The sequence below is a fragment of the Rhynchophorus ferrugineus genome, unplaced genomic scaffold, assembly GCF_030347505.1.
Source record: "Rhynchophorus ferrugineus isolate W39M unplaced genomic scaffold, kcgeb_rfMv2 rfM10, whole genome shotgun sequence".
NCBI lineage: Eukaryota > Metazoa > Arthropoda > Insecta > Coleoptera > Curculionidae > Rhynchophorus > Rhynchophorus ferrugineus.
Window position 1 is genome coordinate 14,490,444 of NW_027472589.1, and position 22,494 is coordinate 14,512,937.

Genomic DNA, 22,494 nt, shown 5'->3' on the forward strand with positions numbered 1-22,494 from the left:
AAGTTATTAAGAAATTGGGAGCCATTATCATTTGGTAATTTATTTTACTATTTATAAATAATTTGTTATACAGACATTTTCTTTGTTTAAAACAATAATTAATGAATAAAAAGTTGTCAAAAAATACAACTTATGTATTTTTACATGTCTTCTGTACTCCATTTATAGGTCTCCTCTATACTTGCTGTACGTGAATTTTGTACTTCAAACCATTTCTTTTCATAACCACTAGATCTGTCGACTCCATCCCAACGGCAACCAGGGCGTATACCAAAACGATTTGGAGCTGAGTCTCCTTCATATTGTTGTTTCACTGTAATGAAAAAGTAAGTGATAGCTAATTAATAATCTGATTAAAAAAAATAAGACTTACTAGGTATTCCCGCATCAATGGCTTTTTGTCTCTTTTTTTGTCTGATGTACTGTAACATAGGATCTCCATCCCTTTCTTGTTGCTTTAAATATTGTTCTAAATCGTTGTCATCTGCATATCTAGAATAATACAACATTTAATATACCTTTTAATTGATTTACTGTGATCTTACCTTGCTAAGGGTTTGCTCATTTCATACAAGTCATTGTTCAATTTATCATTGGCATCATCAACCTGCTTCATACCTTTACCCCATTTATCATATTTCTCTTTAGTCTCTGCCTCCTTTTTTCTTTTTCTTTCCTCTTCTTCAGGATCAATATTATTTGTTTTTGTTCTTACAACTGTTGCAGCATTGGCGCCAGATATTTCTGCATCCATATTCTTAAATAATTCATCTTCTTTTCTTTTTAGCTCTTGGGTCTCCTTAACAAGATCTGAAGCATTTTGTAATCCAGCCTTTTTACCATCGAGAGTTTTCTTCATTTTCTCATCTGGCTCATCATTTTTACCCCACCTGGACTTTTTTCTTTTGGGTGAAGTAGCTGGAGATTTCCTCCTTCTTGGTGGAGAGCTATCTGGAGCCTTTCTCCTTCTTGGTGGTGAACTATCTGAAGTCTTCCTTCTTCTTGGTGGAGAGATATCTGAAGTTTTTCTCCTTGGAGGTGAACTATCTGGCATCTTTCTTCTTCTTGTTGGAGAACTATCTGGAGTTCTTTTACGTCTTGGAGGGGAACTGTCTAGAGACTTTCTCCTTCTTGGTGGGGAACTATCTGGAGACCTTCTTCTTACTGGTGAATTATCACTGTTCAAACCATTTAATCTACTAGGTGAGTTATCCTTTAATTTGGGTCTCCTAGGTGGTAAATTATCATGATCCTTTCTTAATCTTTTCGGGGAGAGATCTACAGATTTTCTTTTTCTTGGGGGAGAACTATCAACATCCAATGACTTTGAGTGTTTGGATGATGAAGATTGTGTATTATTTTTACTCCTTCTTGGTGGTGACAAATCAACTTCATTTTTTGTCCTTTTAGGGCTAGGAGATAAATCCTCATATTTTGCTCTTCTTGCTGGTGAAAGATCTCTACTTTTTCTAGTAGGGGATGTGAATTCATTTTTATGATGTCTTCTTATTGGTGAAAAATCTCTTTCAGGTGTTATTGATTCCTCTTTTATTACTATATTGGTTGTATTTTTTTTATTCCTAGGAGGTGATTCTGAATTGCTCCTCTGTCTCGGTGGAGAATGATCGTGACTTACCCTTCTTTCAATTTTTACTTTCTTGTTTGAATCCAGGTCCTTTCTACTACTTACTCCTTTAGAAAGCTTTATATTACCTTCAAACTTTACAGTACTCACTTCAGAAGGCGGTTCATCGATCTCCCCAAGTGGTATCCACAGTTTGGTATTGGTTTTTTCATCTATTCGCAAAGATGGAGGTCTGTCATCAATTACTGAAACTATTTGAGGAGCATCTTCGTTATCGCCATTTAGATCCTCTTGGATCGCTTCATCTAAACGTACATCAATGTCATCATCAACAATTTTGAGCCTATAAAATTCAAAGAAAACATTATTATAGAAATAATATCGTTGAAAATATTATTTATGCAACTTACCCTGTAGATTTAATTTTAATCTTATGTTTCTTCTTCTTTTTCTTTTCCCCTTTACCGATCCCTAAATACTTTTTTAAATATTCCTTTTGATCTATTGTAGTCATTTTTACAAAAATGTTTTACTATATAATTTCGAGGTTACGTAGTACGATTTATTTTAATATGACAAAGGTAGGCTAAATGACCCAATAGCTCGTAGATACTTTCTATTTTAGTTTAAATGTATAAAATTTTTATTTGTAATTTATTTGAAATTCCTTAACTTTTTTGTATAAAGTTATAGATCTACAGTTAACAGTTGACTTATAAGAAATATGATACTATAAGTGAAATAAACTGTTTAGAAAAAGATTGAGGTAATTAATTTGAAGATATTAATACCTTTTATTAATTATATGTTTCATAGATATCAGTTCTTAGCCGTTGTATTTATTTGGGTCGACCACCGGCTGATGATAGAAGGTAATGTAGTAAACGCAGTAGTAAAATGAAAAAGTTTTACATATATATAATTAAATAAATATATAACATAACAGCTGTGGCAACCAGTGTATATTGTGGCTTAAGACAACATACTTATTGTTTAGATCATACCCTTTCAATCATATTACATTAGACACAGAGATTCTAATACAGCTTTGTGATATAGTAAATAGTTTTTAATGCTTTTTTTATAATAGTTTATTCAGTTTCGATTGCATACAACATACAGATTACAAAAATGAATGCTCCTCCTGATTGCAACTATATTTACAAAATGCCACATGAAGTCGAGAGTTCAGCCTTTTTCGTACTAACAATTACCAAGAAAAAAATATGATAAATAATACGAACTTTGACATTCTTTATAGGCTGAAGACAGAAAACACAACATGACAACAGTCTCACATGAACTTATACTAAACCTAAAACAACAAATGAAAAAAATAGAGAGTGTTTAAGTCATTTGTAATTTACACCGGACTTGTTTTTATACAAAAAAAGTTTATTTTCCTTCGATCGCAAAAAAATTAATTGTATCCTATCTTATTAATTATGTAACTCCCAGTTGATTAAGAATTTTTTTAAAGCTCATCTCTAGCAGGCTCATCAGTCTCCGACTCTGAAATGTTGGCTTCTGGAACTTCCTCTACTCCGCCACTTTCGACAAACTTCGTCAACGCTGCAATAACAAATATTTATTATGGAAATACGATCGTTTTCAACACCATATCATTTACCGTCGAATGTTCTGTGACCATTATAATCTACAACCTCATTTGTTCCCTTCTTGAACAATTTAATGGTTGGGAAACTGGTGATTTTAATTGTTTCCAGTTCGTTTGCTGTAGAGTCAATTTTAGCAATGACAACATCTTCGTTTTCCTTGAAATGTTCTGCGATCTGAAAGTAAAGACTATGTTAAACAGCGAGTTTCTTCTTATGTAATTCAATTACCTTTTCATAAATAGGTTCCAATTGTTTGCAATGACCGCACCATGGGGCGTAGAACTCAACCAAAACGTCCTTAGCTTCATCCAAAGCGACGCTATCAAAGTTAGTTGAGACAAGTACTTTCACCTGTAACAAAAAGTTGAGCATAACAAAAATCATATAGATCACTATAGCCCGGAACATACCGGGTTTGCATTCCAATCTTCGGGCAAATCTTGTGACAAGAGATGTTGCTTCAGTTTTCCGTCCAAATAATCCTGAACGAATTTCTGCAAGTTTTCTGCGGTCAGTTCTTCACTTTCGGGCTTGTATTTGGCCATATCTTCTTCCAATTTAATCAATCTAACAGTGGGTACATCGGTTTTCTTCATACCGAAGAATTCTAGGATCCTTTCGTGGTCGGGTTCAGTAGCGTCGAGAGCCACGAAAAGAAGTTGTCCTCTGTAGTTCTTGGCAACATCACGGGCAACGTCGGTAACGGTTTGGTAGTTATCGGTACCTAATATAATTCAATTAATCAGTTTTGCATTATATTTGAATTAATAATTTTAATGGAAAAGCCAATTATTTTGTATAGCTCTGAGACTTGGACACGGGTACAGCCTGGGATTACAGAGAAATTTTACTTATTTCTATCTAACATCGCAATAAAAATTCAGTTATTCAATTAAGATGTGACAATTAGTGCTCAGTTAAGGGACAAATGCAGGACGCAGCTAACAATATTTTCGAAATGTTTGTCGAATCAATAGAAACGAATTCCTCATAGATTTCTGCAGCGAAATTGACCTTTTGGATGGAATATGCAATGAATAGCCACAAAAATAGTATGGATCAAAATTATCCCAGGCCAAAATGGTTGTGGATTGTCACTTAAAGTGGCAAAACTTACTGATGGATGTTCGAAGTCCTGCACCAGCAACAGCAGAATTTTAGTCAATAAATATACTTAAAAATCAGTAGATGAAATGAGACCTAAAATGACGGTATGAATTAAGGATGCGTAGAAGTAACTTTTTCATTAAAATTTATTAAATTATTTTAAAAAAATATATCTGAAGTTAACTTGAAGTGTGGAGTTAATGACTGAGACTAGATTTAAAAAAGGTTGGTATAGTAGAGCTCAAATTGATTTCCATCTGAAAAGTATCTAAGGCTTTAATATTAATATGAAAATGATTTCGTAAACTTTTACTTTGATTAAAAGTAGTTTTTATCTCGAAAATATCTCTTATTTATCTGAAATTTTCAATCCACTAAACTGTAACTATACCAACAACTTCGTCTAATCTCAGAAATATGAAAAGTATTGGAATATCGGAATTTATTTGAGGTCAGTACTGAAAATACAGGTTTCGAAAAAAAAAGGTTGGGTATTCCAACCGCTAATAATAACCCCATATAATTAATTTCAAGGTGAAAACCGTAAATTAAAAAATAGAAAAATAAAGCAAGAGATAATACTATAGTACAAAACGTGATACCGACTGTATTCTTAATAAGTATACTGATAAATTTCTATGTAAATTAAACCCACCTCATATTACAGAGGTATAAACACTTCAAATGAATCTACATACTATAAAAAAAACAAAGATAAGCAAGAAGTGTTTTTCAACTTACTTTTATCTAAGAAGAACAACAAGTGAGACTTAATTTCACCACCGAAGATCTTTTGAGCGGTTTCGTGATTGAATTCCACGAGCAGAGGGAAGGAGTAGGCTTGGATGAACTTCTTCAGACTCGATTCTTCGGCTTCTCCTTCATAGGTCACTTGATTCTCATCGAACTAGTATAAAAAATTCAGTTAGGTTGCGTTGTATCAATGAAACGTTGTTTAGTACCTTTTTAAATAAGACCACAGTATTATCCTTGGCTTGATAGTTGCTGGCGATCTCTTCATTGTCGGTGAGACCAAAGACAGCGTCTTCGACAAGTACAGCGGTAGCTAAGAAGGTTTTAGCTAAATCGGAGTCTTGGTCTTTGAAGAAACCGACTACGGCAATATCGGAGCTATCGATGAACTTTTTGGCATCTTCGAGAGTAGACAAGCTGGTAGCTGGTGGACCACTCTTCTTCAACAACCAGGATACGATGTCGTTGGCCTGTCGTCCACCTGAAATAAGTTAAAGTCTTAAAATACAAATATTGCGTGATATTCTTGACAATTACCTGAATAGTCAGTTGGTGTACCGCTCCTGAAGAATTTCAGTGTTGGATATCCACGAATTCCGAACTGTTCGGCCAATTCCGACTCTTCGGTGGCATCGACTTTGGCCAATTTCACGGAGGACTCTTTCTCGGCTAAGGCTTTGGCAGCCTTCTCATATTCAGGTGCCAATGCTTTGCAATGACCACACCATGGTGCATCTGCATAATAAAAAATAGCGTTTGATTTTTTAATTACCCTTAATATATATCATATTGTTAAATTAAATATAGACTTTCGCTGTATGTGAGGTATTAACGAAATTATTTATTTGAAAACCCTATAGCGTTGAACAAAAAAAAAGTCTCTTAATAGATGACCCTGAGTGGGTAAACATTTTTGTGATATTAATACTCAATACCAACCGTGAGGGAGTTTCTACTCCATATAAGAACACAGCACAACATGAGGTACATCACTGAGAAAAATGTATAGGCATCATAACAACATAGCCGCTAAAAGCTCGCGCAGTTGGCGAGTTTTGAAATTCGAAAATAACATAGTAAATACAGAAAGATACGTTCACCATCATGTGGACACGGTACCAAATTATCTGAAGTAAATAAGAGATAAGATTGGCATTGAAAGAAGCGTCTCTATTTAAGTAAGTAGTTATGAAATATATTATTCCCACTTTTGTCAGTGGTATAAGATGAACAAGACAAAACACTAGTGTGAGTGTCGCTAATTAAAATTACACATTGCTCTAAACTGTTAAAAGAATACCATATATTGCATGATAGGAAATGTACAGAGAATAATAATTCATATTCTCCATAAAATAAGTAAACCGCCACAATTTAAATACGTTATCGCGTCAAGTAACTTTAAAAGCCATTAAAATACTTTAAAGCATTAATATATGCCCACGTCATCCAACATTGTTAGAAAAAACACATTATCTCTTCATTAGGGCAAACGATAATGCTTCACTTATTGCACAATCGTTAAAAACTAAAAACCGACAATATCTGGTCATCACATATGCTTGCCATAATAATTAATTGTACAGCGTTGTCACCGAATCTTCTAAAAATCTTCTTTGCGTGACACGGCATCTCGTTTAAGAAAAGGTCAAATGTTACCAGATGTAACAGATCAGTTCAAAATGCCAAAATCTATAACGATCGAATAAAGTGACTGAAAAAAAAAGAAAACCTAACGGCAATGATTATATACCGTTAAATAAAGACATCGTGGAGTGATGACACGTCATTTCCATCCAAACCAGAGAACTGTTGAGCATATCTGGCATAGACAAAGGTCAAGAAACTCTCAATCTAAACAGCACACGTTTGAAACAGATTTTTTAACATATACAATCCATACATAACTTTGATTAATTCCTAAAATAAACCTTACTCTTAAGTTATCAACGCAACTACTAATTATTGTATCTACACCAAGGATGATCCACGTAAAACATGAATATGTAGAGAAACAGTATTCTGTTAATTAAACTAATATCAAACAAAAGAACAATGTTAAACCGCACCATATTTTTACGATAACAATATTTACCGGTAATGTATGAAAAACTGGTATACTTACAAAATTCGACTAATATAAATTCATTTTCTTTAATAGCTGTGTCGAAGTTGGCTTTATTCAAAACTAAAACGCCCTGTTCCGTTTGAATTTCATCGGCTTGAGATATAACGCCAAATAAGAAAAACACCGCTAAAACGGTAGGGAAAATCATTTTTCTTGTAGGCTGAACTCTCCACGACAACTATTAAAATGAATATGGCAAGAGAACGTCAAAAAACAGCAACACTCGGCTTCGTGTTCGTTGCACGGACACATTTGTCAAAAACAGCTGGTTGGCCTTCTTATATGCGCGTGTTAGAAAAGGAGAAAACGCGCACCAGATTTGGTCGATGCCGTAGCCGGTTCTTAAACGTGGCATATATCGTGTGTAGATAGGATTGGTTAAAAAATTGTTATTTGTCGTATCGAAGAATATTGTAGGGGGATACGGATGAATAAATATGACCGAATTTGAATATTCATACTGCAAGACCATCTCTCCTGATTTGTAATTAAAATATGCTTTTAATATACCATTAAAACATTGCTAACAGACAAAGCAAATTTCTCCTGTGTACTATTTGTGTATTTAATTCTGATTCATGGAAATGTTCAGGTATTAAATTATCTTTTTTTTGGACGATGGTTTTAAGAATCTGATTTACCATTAAAGAGAAAAGACATAATTTTGCATTCACCATTTTATCAAGAAATTTGATAATTTATTTAGAATATGGTTTTTATTATTTATTAATATTGTATATCTTTTATGAAATAAGCCAATTAAAAATTTGTTTATCATATTGTATATAAAAGTGTGATAAATTACGTAATATTTGCGATGAATAGTTCAATATTTAATAATAGGTTATTATATTATAAGTATATATTTGATGTAAATATAAAAAAAAATATTTTAATTATAGATCAGAGATTCCCAGAATATTTTAAGATAACGAAGCTCTCATGATATCCTTTTGAGTTTATGGACCACCACATCAAATAGTTACAAATCAATGATATTAAATTGATTTTGTTTAGGGATGTAAACTGGAGAAACTGATTTACATCCACGCATTGTGAATGTGAATAAAGTTGATATTATTTGGCTATTTCAGGATATTCACTCTGAACTCAAACCAAAACTTATTGAATCACACAAATTCAATCATGTACTTTACTGTGAATGAACTCTGGAAGTGTATGAATGCATCTTAATCCAAAAGGGTTGAAATCACAGGCTGAGTTATGATAATAAGAGGATTTTGCTTGTACCCAATATTAATACCTGGGAAGTAATATGAAAAAGATTGCAAGAAACTATCAAGTATCCAGTTACGATATCTCTCGTTTTTTGATATTTCTAATACATTTTTCTATGGAAATGTGTATAAAAAAAAGGAAAGCATTGATTGTTATCTTTTTCAGCGCCAGCAATTCAGAAATATATTTTTAGATTGATACTTTATCTTTAGTACATCATTAATTTTGCTTACGGAAGTGTATTGATTTCATAGATATTTCTAAACATTTCGGCAAGATAAGCTAGTTTTACAAGCTACTGATCATGACATAATGCATAGAAAATGGTTAGGGGCGCAGATTTTGCTTTGCTCACTTTCAGAAAACCTTCAACAACTCCTCAGGAAGGTCATATAACTTCATATCCTTTTTTGAACAATCTTGACTGGAATATATAAGTTTTCATATAATTGACGATATTTACAGCATTTCTAGTACCTTACCATGAATCAAGGTATTTTTTCAACAAGGTTGTAACCATAGAAAATTCAATATCTGCTATTGCATCCTAAATATTATTGATTTATATAACGCTTTATCTTTCCCACTAATCTCGCTATGATTTCAAATATTTTTCCACAGTTATATTGGTTACCAAAAGATATGGAGAGCAAAAAAATATTCTTTCATAGAAGTGCTACCGAAGAACGAACAGGAATAATATTAATAGTTGAGTTATCTGTACTTTCATTACATTGCATTGCAAAGGCATCGTAAACATTCAATTAGTATATGGACTCACCTTCACTATTGCATCATTTATAACATATACACCCAACTTTGGAATTAATAACCAAAAATAAATAATTTTGTGAGACCCTGTTAACTCATATGGAATTAAAAAGTCACCTTCGCCATTTTATCACAAACAGTGAGTAATATTTATACAAATAGATGAGCTACATTTATACTTCATCAAATATTTTGTGCTATTACAAAATAATATATGCATCTAATTGTGGACAATTAATTCCACCAGCACAAATAAATAATTTTGGGGAACTCTGCTATCTTCTACGGAATTTAAATAATGTTAACTATTGTATCTACATTCATCAATAAATATTAATGCGGGCTGCCTCTGGGCTTACACTAAATCACACTAAATGCACTAAATCGAAATATGGAATATGGCATCCGCAACTGGGTAGCTGTTATTGGGCACGAGGACCCGGTGAAGAACAGCTAGTGAACAAACTGTTGTTTCGTGAACCTGAGTTAACACACGCAGCAGCCCGGAGAAAGTGGAGTTTAGTGGCAACGCGGTGCTAAGCTCCCAGCATGTCGACCAGCTCGCCAACAGGAAGTACTTGAGCTGTGTTATATATTTATAGAAAGCTTGTGACATAAAATGTTTGGCTTTTGGAGTGTCAGTTTCTCTGTCAATTTATTTATATGTTACAAACCATGGAACGTTACTGATTCTCCTGAGAAACTTATTTTAGAAAACTTGAAGCCGTTCCATCTAGTTGGGTGTCGTAAACTTGAAGTAATCATTAACATCTTGTAAAATAAGCATTTGATGGACACCGGGAGTCTACTAGCAGAGCAGAGGGGAAAACAGGTCTGTTATCCCCGAACCTTTCTGAATATCTTACCGTCGGTCCAAGAGAAGACCTAGGTACGTGATTTCATCTAGCCATGGAATAGTTGCAGTGTCGATATTGAGTTGCTAAACATTGAGTGATAGAGATGCAACAAAGTTTTGGCCGTTCAAGTAATTTTATTGGTCAATTTAAATCTCCATTATAGACACTTGTAAGATAAATATTTTACTGTGAAGACATTTGATTGGCTCGCTAGTAATGTTTGGCACGTGACAGCCTTCTCGTCACGTTTAATTGACCAATGAAATTTAAATAAAAACTATTTTTTCTGAAATGAATTTATTAAATAAAATATTTTTTTTATAACATATTCATTAGATACGCTTACTTACTATCTTAATTTACAATTAATTTATTACTACTTTTCCTATGTACTTGAATTAATCAACAAGCAAGACGAGTGCGAGAAAATACATCAGTATGTATTCCTCAATTATAAAATTATAATTATGTATTAATTATTAACTTATAGCTATAGTTTACACTAAATGTTAACTATATGTTACTATATGTTAATACACTTTATATAAGTTCGTATGGTTTTGTTCGCTTCAATCTCCTGACATCCTGCGCGCTGTCCAGCAGTTGTATTGCTTCCACGTTAGTATGATTTAGTAATCTTCTTTCGTGTTTCACGGCGAAATCTTGGATAACTTCGCAAATCCATTTGATTTCCAGGTCATCGTGCAGTTCTTCGTTGGTTACATAGCCATAGGCATTGGTAATCAATCGAAGAACCTTGTTTTGACAGCGTTGTATGACTAGTTGATTTGAATTTTTAGTGCAACCCCATATTTGCACCCCATAGGTCCAAATTGTCTTATAAATCAACCTGTTTGATTTTAGATCAAGTTGAGAGTATCTTCCGACTAACCAGTATAGTTGTTTTATTTTGGTTCTAATGTGTTTTGCTTTTTGTCTAACGTGATGCAAATAAAATATAAATAAAAATTTAATATGCAAAAATAAATAAATATAAATATATAATGTAAATTTATCTATAAAATAAAATATTATATATATATATATATATATATATATATATATATATATATATATATATATATATGTATATATATATATATAATATATATATATATGTATATATATATTATATATATATATATAATATACCTTTCTGAATATCTTACCATCGGTCCAAGAGAAGATCTAGGTACGTGATTTCATCTAGCCATGGAATAGTTGCAGTGTCGATATTGAGTTGCTAAACATTGAGTGATAGAGATGCAACAAAGTTTTGGCCGTTCAATTAATTTTATTGGTCAATTTAAATCTCCATTATAGACACTTGTAAGATAAATATTTTACTGTGAAGACATTTGATTGGCTCACTAGTAATGTTTGGCACGTGACAGCCTTCTCGTCACGTTTAATTGACCAATGAAATTTAAATAAAAACTATTTTTTCTGAAATGAATTTATTAAATAAAATATTTTTTTTATAACATATTCATTAGATACGCTTACTTACTATCTTAATTTACAATTAATTTATTACTACTTTTCCTATGTACTTGAATTAATCAACAAGCAAGACGAGTGCGAGAAAATACATCAGTATGTATTCCTCAATTATAAAATTATAATTATGTATTAATTATTAACTTATAGCTATAGTTTACACTAAATGTTAACTATATGTTACTATATGTTAATACACTTTATATAAGTTCGTATGGTTTTGTTCGCTTCAATCTCCTGACATCCTGCGCGCTGTCCAGCAGTTGTATTGCTTCCACGTTAGTATGATTTAGTAATCTTCTTTCGTGTTTCACGGCGAAATCTTGGATAACTTCGCAAATCCATTTGATTTCCAGGTCATCGTGCAGTTCTTCGTTGGTTACATAGCCATAGGCATTGGTAATCAATCGAAGAACCTTGTTTTGACAGCGTTGTATGACTAGTTGATTTGAATTTTTAGTGCAACCCCATATTTGCACCCCATAGGTCCAAATTGTCTTATAAATCAACCTGTTTGATTTTAGATCAAGTTGAGAGTATCTTCCGACTAACCAGTATAGTTGTTTTATTTTGGTTCTAATGTGTTTTGCTTTTTGTCTAACGTGATGCAAATAAAATATAAATAAAAATTTAATATGCAAAAATAAATAAATATAAATATATAATGTAAATTTATCTATAAAATAAAATATTATATATATATATATATATATATATATATATATATATATATATATATATATATATATATATATATATATATATATATGTATATATATATATATAATATATATATATATATGTATATATATATTATATATATATATATATATATATATATACATATATATATATATATATATATACATATATATATATATATATATATATATATATAATATAAATAATGTAAATATTCAGAGCTCCCATGTTCATCATCTTCACAATTACCTAAAGAGAAGTGAGATGAAAAAAATTAACTTATGTTGAGCGCTTCAAATGATTTCTAAAACATACTAGCCGAGTATGTATATTCCCAAATCCATGAGCTAAGTTCAAAACAAACCATCTTGGTTAAGTAGCCTTAAGTCAATATATTTATTTTCATAATTACACTTTTTTTTTCTTTAATGAAATGAACCCCTTGTAGTAGTTATTAAATTGATGACACTTTAACAAGTTTGTTCTTACTTGGGCAAGACATTTTACACAAAAATGTCTCGTGTATTGAATATCGTGTAATCCTCTCTTAATAGATTTGCATTCAGGCGCTATTATTTTATTGGAGCTGGAATTATTGATCCAAGAAGAAAAGCATATAGCCATTTTCATAGCGTTTTATAGAAGGGGATTCATTTCTAAAATTAAAACAACATATATTTGATATTTATATATGTATATATATATATATATATATATATATATATATATATATATATATATATATATATATACATATATATATATATATATATATATATGAATAAACTTATCCCAACTTACAACAACAAAACATACTATAACGAACAATAAGTTTTCCTTGATACTTAATGCAATCGGTTTGAGATTTTTAACATTATCAACTATTTTTTAATGACCTCTTCGAACGAAAATGATTCTCTTCGAATGTGTTTCTTTACTATCTATGCATCCGGGTATACAACACTTCCTAGACCGATAATTCACTTTACTTTTTTATACTACCTACTTATATATACTAATGAACTAATAATTTAATCTCTAAACGCACTATTTCATATGTCAGGCATACTGAAAATGGCGTTCAAAATAGATAAACGACAAACGTACCATAGAAACGAAGTGAGCCAATTAGATACCGTCGGGGCTTATAGCGTAGTGATCGAGCTGTTTTTGGGCTCTTCCTTGAATGGTGTCCTCGGCCATTGAAGAAAACCATGTTGTCAGCGTAGAACGTCGTGTTCTGTTCTCGTTAGGTCTGAAATAAAAATGTTAAATAAAGCGGGGGCCAAAGGGGAGCCTTGGGGAACGCCAGCGTTGACGAATGTTCGACTGGAGAGAGTTTTCTTGATATTTACCTTCGATCTGCCTGATGGGAAGGATTTGATTAGAGTGGTTAGGTCTTCTAGAAGAACTACCTGGATAATACATGAACTACATCCGTACTTTCATTATATTACATTACAAAGTTATCAGAATCATTCAAATTATAGTGTCGGATATTTCATAAAAGGGTTGGGATAACCTAATTTGAGGACTGATTGATTAACTAAATTTGAATCTAACCGAGGAAATAATTGATAATAAATAATTTTGAGAAACTCTTCTGACTTGTACGGAATTCGAAGCTCCTTCACTATTTTATCAAGAACCGTATTTAGTTAAATATTTTTATTATTTGGGTATTAATAACTTAGTTAATTTTATAATGAAATAATGCAAATAGCCCACAGGTCATAAAACTTAATTAATCTAGTCATTGTCAGAGTTCATTCAAACACAAAAACAATTCACACTAAAAGTCCATTTAATATGAGACGATCACTGCAACTAGTGTCTTGTACTCACTCTTCTATTGGAGGACTGTCTGAATGGAATGAACTTGGTGCACATTAGACAAAGATAATCATACTCTTCAGTATCTGAAGGAAGCACAGCTTTTCATTACAATGTTCTTGTTGTTTTTGTTGACTTTTTTATTAATTTTCGTAACAATCTCTAAGTGATTCTCCTCATCAGACACTGACGAGCTTAATTGCTTTCTTCTTAAGCTGTTCAATCTTTCTGCTAGTTTTAGATTTTTTTGTTCTAAAGTAAGCGCATTTTTGTTAGTACCATGTATGGCAACATTGTTGATCATTCTTCCGGCGATGTATTTGTCTGATGTGGTCGCGTCCTAGGGACGTTAGAACTTCATAAAAGTTTATTTCTAAAGACGCGACAGTCAGAGTCACCATGTTATTTGTACTCAGTTTATTTTACTGTGTTTTGTGCTGCCCAGGCTGAATTTGATCAAATGGTGAGTTTGTTGCAAAGTATTCTAATTTTCTCTTTTTCAATTCTCATTTATTATTTGTTAAATCTCATTGTATTATGTTCTATTTATTAATGTTCATCTATCATATTATATTTATTATTTTCCATATATCACTCCTCGTTTGTTATTCTCTATTTATTACTTTATATTTATTATTCTCTATTCATTATTATTTATGTGTTTATCCATTTATCATTATCTAAATTTGAATCTAACCGAGGAAATAATTGATAATAAATAATTTTGAGAAACTCTTCTGACTTGTACGGAATCCAAAGCTCCTTCACTATTTTATCAAGAACCATATTTAGTCAAATATTTTTATTTTTATTATTTGGGTATTAATAACTTAGTTTACTTTATAATGAAATAATGCAAATAGCCCACAGGTCATAAAACTTAATTAATCTAGTCATTGTCAGAGTTCATTCAAACACAAAAACAATTCACATTAAAAGTCAATTTAATATGAGACGATTCACTGCAACAAGTATCTTGTAATCACTCTTCTATTGGAGGACTGTCTGAATGGAACTTGGTGCACATTAGACAAAGATAATCATATTGTTCAGTGTCTGAAGGAAGTACAGCTTTTCTTTACAATGTTCTTGTTGTTTTTGTTGACTTTTTTATTAATTTTCGTAACAATCTCTAAGTGATTCTCCTCATCAGACACTGAAGAGCTTAATTGCTTTCTTCTTAAGCTGTTCAATCTTTCTGCTAGTTTTAATTTTTTTTCGTTCTAAAATAAGCGCATCTTTCTTATTACCATGTATGGCAACATTGTTGATCATTCCTCCGACGATGTATTTGCCAGATGTGGTCACGTCCCAGGGATGTTAGAACTTCATAAAAGTTTATTTCTAAAGACGCGACAGTCAGAATCACCATGTTCTTCGTACTCAGTTTATTTTACTGTGTTTTGTGCTGCCCAGGCTGAATTTGATCAAATGGTGAGTTTGTTTGCAAAGTATTCTAATTTTTTCTTTTTCAATTTTCATTTATTTTTTGTTAAATCTCGTTGTATTATGTTCTATTTATTAATGTTCATCTATCATAGTACATTTATTATTTTCCATTTATCACTCCTCGTTTATTATTCTCTATTTATTACTTTATATTTATTATTCTCTATTCATTATTATTTACGTGTTTATCCATTTATCATTATCTAAATTTGAATCTAACCGAGGAAATAATTGATAATAAATAATTTTGAGAAACTCTTCTGTCTTGTACGGAATCCAAAGTTTCTTCACTATTTTATCAAGAACCATATTTAGTTAAATATTTTTATTTTTATTATTTGGGTATTAATAACTTAGTTTACTTTATAATGAAATAATGCAAATAGCCCACAGGTCATAAAACTTAATTAATCTAGTCATTGTCAGAGTTCATTCAAACACAAAAACAATTCACACTAAAAGTCCATTTAATATGAGACGATTCACTGCAACAAGTATCTTGTACTCACTCTTCTATTGGAGGAGTGTCTGAATGGAACTTGGTGCACGTTAGGCAAAGATAATCATACTCTCAGTGTCTGAAGGAAGCACAGCTTTTCTTCACAATGTTCTTGTTGTTTTTGTTGACTTTTTTTATTAATTTTCCTAACAATCTCTAAGTGATTCTCCTCATCAGACACTGAGGAGCTTAATTGCTTTCTTCTTAAGCGGTTCAATCTTTCTGCTAGTTTTAGATCTTTTTGTTCCAAAGTAAGCGCATTTTTGTTAGTACCATGTATGGCAACATTGTTGATCATTCCTCCGGCGATGTATTTGCCAGATGTGGTCACGTCCCAGGGATGTTAGAACTTCATAAAAGTTTAATTCTAAAGACGCGACAGTCAGAGTCACCATGTTCTTCGTACTCAGTTTATTTTACTGTGTTTTGTGCTGCCCAGGCTGAATTTGATCAAATGGTGAGTTTGTTTGCAAAGTATTCTAATTTTTTCTTTTTCAATTTTCATTTATTTTTTGTTAAATCTCGTTGTATTATGTTCTATTTATTAATGTTCATCTATCATAGTACATTTATTATTTTCCATTTATCACTCCTCGTTTATTATTCTCTATTTATTACTTTATATTTATTATTCTCTATTCATTATTATTTACGTGTTTATCCATTTATCATTATCTAAATTTGAATCTAACCGAGGAAATAATTGATAATAAATAATTTTGAGAAACTCTTCTGACTTGTACGGAATCCAAAGCTCCTTCACTATTTTATCAAGAACCATATTTAGTCAAATATTTTTATTTTTATTATTTGGGTATTAATAACTTAGTTTACTTTATAATGAAATAATGCAAATAACCCACAGGTCATAAAACTTAATTAATCTAGTCATTGTCAGAGTTCATTCAAACACAAAAACAATTCACATTAAAAGTCCATTTAATATGAGACGATTCACTGCAACTAGTGTCTTGTATTCACTCTTCTATTGGAGGACTGTCTGAATGGAATGAACTTGGTGCACATTAGACAAAGATAATCATACTCTTCAGTGTCTGAAGGAAGCACAGCTTTTCTTTACAATGTTCTTGTTGTTTTTGTTGACTTTTTTGTTAATTTTCGTGATTCTCCTCATCAGACACTGAGGAGCTTAATTGCTTTCTTCTTAAGCTGTTCAATCTTTCTGCTAGTTTTAATTTTTTTTTGTTCTAAAATAAGCGCATCTTTCTTATTACCATGTATGGCCACATTGTTGATCATTCTTCCGGCGATGTATTTGTCAGATATGGTCACGTCCTAGGGACGTTAGAACTTCATAAAAGTTTATTTCTAAAGACGCGACAGTCAGAGTCACCATGTTCTTCGTACTCAGTTTATTTTACTGTGTTTTGTGCCGCACAGACTGAATTTTATCAAATGGCGAGTTTGTTTGCACAGTATTCTAGTTTTCTCTTTTTCAATTCTCATTTATTATTTAATAAATCTCAATTTTATTCTGTTCTATTTATTAATGTTCATCTATCATATTATATTTATTATTTTCCATTTATCACTCCTCGTTTATTATTCTCTATTTATTATTATTTATTTATTTATCCATTTATCATTATCTATTTTGTCGTCCTCTATTTTATTAATTCTTCTAGAATTGTCGTATATTTCCCATAATTTTTAAATTATGGCAAATCAAAGATAGTTTTATGGTTGCAACTGTAAATATAAGTTATAACTATTTTATAATCCATAAACTAACGTCAAAGTGGCTAAAGTTGCTGATGCGTAGTTATGATCTATGGGTAATTTGAAGTATTCATAAACGCCACCGAAAGTGGTTTCTGCTGGCTCTTGGTGACGGCGTATCTAGCGTGTGGCCTTTAGCTTTCTCCCTTATACGCCTACGCACTGCACTTCATGATAGCTGCAGCTGGAGAAGTACACTAGCAACAGTACTGTTCATTTTATTTGTTTATTTGAGAATTTAGCTTAACCCCAGCGAGGCCTATTAACCATAGTGGCAGCAGATCACGCGCGTTACTTCCCTTGATCTTTTGTACGTCATTATTGTTAGTGTTAATATATAAGCTGGTACGTCGTGCGTTATTTTTCCTTCGTACCGTGTGCACATGTCATATTTCATCCGAGCACAGTTTATCACTGCTATGAATTATCGCTATTATCACTATTGTCCATTATATGTTATTTGTTGGCTATATACATCCATTATATGTGGTTTATTGACTGAAGCATATTTAAACGCCACCAAATGTGGTTCCTGCCGGCTCTTGATGACAGCGTATCTGGCGCGTTTGTCCCTGGCTTTTTCCCTTGTACGCATTGCACGTTCATCATAGTCAGAATTAGGAGAAATTAGTGCACAATAATTACTTATTGATTTACACATTTATATATCTACTTATTTTCCCTTCGTACCGTGTGCACATGTCATACTTCACCCTAGCATACCTTATCATTGCTATCAATTACCGTTATTGTCTGTTTTATAATGATTGTCCGTCAATATTATTGACTACTATGGACTTAGATTATTACCAACCGTCCTGGTTATTCCATCAGTTTATTGCCTACCATTTTCATCGTCTTTCATTAAGATTATCATTACCAGTTTTTATCGATATATTTATTTACCGATACTGTTATAGCTGCCCGTATTTTAACTGTCAATGTCGTTATATTACATTTACCTGACAATAAACGTATCTAAGTAATATTCATAGAGTAATAGAGAGACAACTCAATAGGGGACCCTGGAGAAATATTTTGCGTTGCCCAACATACAGATGGGGTTAAATTCATGGCCATTCAAGTAATTAATTGGTCAACTTAATTCTCCATTATAGGCACCTGTAAGGATAACATTTTGCTGTGAAAACATTTGATTGGTCTTTGATAAAGTTTGGCACGTGTCTGCCCTGACGTCACGTTTAATTGACTAATAAAATAGAATTCAATGAATGAAATAAATATGATCTGTAAAGCTGCAAATTATGTATAAATTAAATATAGTATAAAAATAAATATATAAAATATAAATATTATCATAAACAAAGAACTTTCAACAAATCAAATTTATTTCTTCTGTTCTTTCCCTTTTTCATATTTGTTAGGGCCATCAATTTAATAGGATCTATTAGAGTTCTGGGTTTTTGTTTTCTTATACTGAAAGCAAACCTTGAGTCTTTCTCTGTTAAAATTATGTTTACCTGTTTTATCCAACAGATTAGGGTGCATATTATTTTTAACATTCTATGTGAAAGATCATCAAAAAAGTGTACAATTAAAACGTTTTAAATTTACATTTTTTTAATGATGTTTGGCAAAATATATGTTATATTATCGACGTGGTAATATCGTAAGATAAATTAAAAAACGTAGCTTAAAGAACTACTGACAGTATAAGAAAATAATCTTCTGGAGAACGTGATATTGCCTTGCCTCTTTATTCATATAGGAACATCTGCAATTGAAGATATAAAGTGAAGTTGCAATTTCTGAACTCCTGATAATACTTCCCCCGTTAGTATGGAACTAATCCTCTTCATAATTTCCTAAAGGCAAAGGAGATGAAAAATAAAAACTTATGAGCGCTGTAAATGATTTGTCAAACATACTAGCCGAAGGATATATATTCTTCAATCCATGAATTCTAATAGACCAAAAAAAATTCCAAATTATCTTGATTAAGTAGCCTTAAGCCAATATATTTATTCGGATAATTACACTTTTTTTTCTTTAATGAAATGAATCCCCTCATGTTTAATTCACTTTAACAAATTTGTTCTTACTTGGGCAATAAAATTTAAGCACTATTTAATTCCTGAATCGCTTTGCACCGAGATTCCTAGTATAGAGTGAACTTTGGTTAATCCTCTCTCAAAAGGTTTGCATTCAGGAGCTATTATTTTAGTAGAGTTTTAACTATCAAATAATTGATCCAGGATTTTTTTATTAATCTCCTAGAACGTCAACAATCTGCCCGTGGGCAATAAGTATTATTATATGATTTCAGTTATATAACTATCCTAACATGTGACAAGCGGTCTACTGTACAACTTATAATCTAAATCTTATTCTATATACTATTCTAACTTATTTTAAAATCTCTCCTAACTTATTCTAAAAATTCTTTTTCTAGAGATTAATTCTCACTCTATGTGTCTATTAAACAGTTCGTATCAGTTTGTATGTTAACTGTTTGGCGAATGCGTTGGGATGCACTAATAGTCTTTCAGAGTATTTCGCCACTCGTTATGGGTTCTATGGGGATATCACGCTGAATCAGCTTGTTGGACACGTCTGGAGAATATCTATGTTAGGTTTGCGAGTAGTACCCCACAGTTCAATACCATAGCTCCAAATGGGCTTAAGTATTGACTTATACAGCAAAACCTTATTATCTAATGATCATATCACCTATCAGCCAATGCATTTAGTTTAGTTTAAGCCCAAGCTGTTTGCGTTTTGTAACTATATGGTTTTTTCAGGTGAAACGCCTATCGAAATACATTCCCATATGTTTAACGTTGTCTGCTTGCAGAAGTTCATGATTATTCAATTCTACTGTTCATGTTCTTCTACAAAGGGTGATTGTCACATGGGTAGATTTTGTCTCATTTGCTTTGATACGCCACGTTTTCAACCACAATTCGACTTTGTTAAGATAAAGTTGGAGGTTTCTTGATGATAAATCCTCTGTATCATCAGCATATGTTACAACACTAGTGTTTCTTGAGATCGGTAGGTTAGCTGTATACATAAGATATAACAGTGGGCCAAGAACACTGCCCTGCGGAACACCTGAATATATTGGGTGTAGGTTAGTGTATTCGTCACCTCGTTTGACAATAAAATGTCTGTCTGTGAGATACATTTCAGCAGTTGAAAGTGCGTATGGGGCAAAAGCTTTTTCAATTTAACATGCAGTCCAGTGTGCCACACCTTGTCGATATGATTATTAATATGAATAAACGTACCTCATCTTACAACAACAAAACACGCTGTAACGATTATAAATTTCTTTGATGGTTAATCCAGTTGGGGATTTTTAACATTATCAACCATTTTCAGACAGCTAAATACTTTTTCGAAGTAAAACCATTGTGCACTTCTTTACCATCTGTGCATCCGGGTACACAGCACTTTCTAGATCGATAATTCACTTTACTTATTATACTACCGTCTTATCATTACTAATGAACGAATAACTTAATCTCTAAACGTTATAAACAATCTAAATTCACAACTCCTTAGGTCAGGTATAGTGAAAATGGCGCCCAAAACAATAAAGGCTCTGTAGAAACGATGTGAACCAATCGGATACCGTCGCGGCTCGTAGCATAGCGGTTAAAACAATTAATATGTAGGAATGTTCGTCGGGTCGGTTAGTCGGTCGAAATGTGTGGCTGCCGCTGCGATTATTTGTCAGAACACTCACTACTATTTTTGGAAGGAATTTGCACGAGAACTGAAAAACACTGGTTTAATTATCACTTATCACTCCTAACACACTTGTTTATTTCGATATTGAGTGATAGATGTGGTCGACGGGAGAATTGACAGGATATTAGGTTAGGTAGAGGGAGTACGGTAGCGCTGTGGAAGTGGTACTATTACAGGGGGATGGAGAAAAGAGAAGATAGCGAAACATCGTCGTGATGGTCTTTTATACCATGGAACCGCATGGTACCAATTCACCGGCGTTGCCAACCTTTGTACTTGTTGATGTATTTGTGGTGGCCTAAAGGGTCGTGGCGATCGCCACAAATAAGTAATAGGTAGCGACATCTACATGTTGGACGTCGCGAAACATTTCCCCAAAATTTCCTATAAAGTTAAATCTCCATTTCGCTACGGTAATATGTCAATTATATTTTAATTTCACCCTTGTCATCATTGAAAATGTGTTGCTCAGGTGCGTTTTTATTCTATTTGCAGAACCGATCACTCGACCACCTCGAACATCGAGATCTCGCACGTTTATTTGCTTTATTTATTTTGCCATTTATTGAGTACTAGCGACCCGCCCCGGCTTCGCACGGGTGCAATGCTGATACTAAATTAAATACACTACAGAAAAAATATGAACGTTGTATATAAAAACATAGCGGCCCGCTCCGACTTTGCACGGGCATAAAATATATATGCCTATGTCACTCAATGAAAACATGATTAAAATCGATCCAGTATTTTTGGTTCATTCATTACTGCCCTTGGCCTGCACGCATTAAATTTGGAGTAAAACAATTCCTCTTCCCCTATACTTACTATGAAGATTTCCTGCTATCTTTGGAATATCTAAATTCATACAATTTTTATTACATTACACATTTTTAAACGCAAATTTTAAATTTGTAATATCTCCAAAATATTTGTTTAATTTATATGCTGTAAGGAACCATATTGATCTATATTAATTGCACACTGTATTTAAGGTA

The 22,494-nt window shown here is 32.3% G+C and overlaps 2 protein-coding genes and 1 long non-coding RNA gene across 3 annotated transcripts; 1 reads left to right on the forward strand and 2 right to left on the reverse strand.

Moving 5' to 3' along the window:
* Window positions 1–22: 22 nt before the first annotated feature.
* Window positions 23–2,151, reverse strand: LOC143204138 (uncharacterized). The gene is made up of 4 exons (XM_076416605.1): window positions 1,996–2,151; window positions 546–1,928; window positions 374–492; window positions 23–313 (listed from the first exon to the last, which is right to left on the reverse strand). Exons 1-4 carry the CDS (start codon window positions 2,097–2,099, stop codon window positions 141–143), a joined length of 1,779 nt encoding a protein of 592 aa, XP_076272720.1. The 5' UTR covers window positions 2,100–2,151; the 3' UTR covers window positions 23–140.
* Window positions 2,152–2,259: 108 nt separating this feature from the next.
* Window positions 2,260–22,077, forward strand: LOC143204163 (uncharacterized). Its single transcript, XR_013007533.1, has 3 exons — window positions 2,260–2,351; window positions 2,402–2,457; window positions 21,995–22,077. It is a non-coding gene; the product is annotated as an uncharacterized LOC143204163 (long non-coding RNA).
* Pdi (Protein disulfide isomerase) lies at window positions 2,724–7,441 on the reverse strand. Its single transcript, XM_076416620.1, has 8 exons — window positions 7,190–7,441; window positions 5,602–5,799; window positions 5,274–5,545; window positions 5,053–5,218; window positions 3,615–3,928; window positions 3,433–3,555; window positions 3,216–3,378; window positions 2,724–3,157 (listed from the first exon to the last, which is right to left on the reverse strand). The coding sequence occupies exons 1-8, from the start codon at window positions 7,338–7,340 to the stop codon at window positions 3,060–3,062; spliced, it is 1,485 nt and encodes a 494-aa protein (XP_076272735.1). The 5' UTR covers window positions 7,341–7,441; the 3' UTR covers window positions 2,724–3,059.
* Window positions 22,078–22,494: the final 417 nt, after the last annotated feature.

Bases quoted from the DNA above. Each gene is read 5' to 3' on its own strand.
- LOC143204138 (XM_076416605.1), bottom strand. From the start codon at position 2,099: ATGACTACAATAGATCAAAAGGAATATTTAAAAAAGTATTTAGGGATC. The intron at 1,929-1,995 runs GTAAGTTGCATA...TGAATTTTATAG, and splicing joins ATTAAAATTAAATCTACAGG to GCTCAAAATTGTTGATGATG. The intron at 493-545 runs GTAAGATCACAG...GTATTATTCTAG, and splicing joins ATGAGCAAACCCTTAGCAAG to ATATGCAGATGACAACGATT.
- Pdi (XM_076416620.1), bottom strand. From the start codon at position 7,340: ATGATTTTCCCTACCGTTTTAGCGGTGTTTTTCTTATTTGGCGTTATA. The intron at 5,800-7,189 runs GTAAGTATACCA...TTTATTATGCAG, and splicing joins ATTTATATTAGTCGAATTTT to ATGCACCATGGTGTGGTCAT. The intron at 5,546-5,601 runs GTAATTGTCAAG...AACTTATTTCAG, and splicing joins TACACCAACTGACTATTCAG to GTGGACGACAGGCCAACGAC.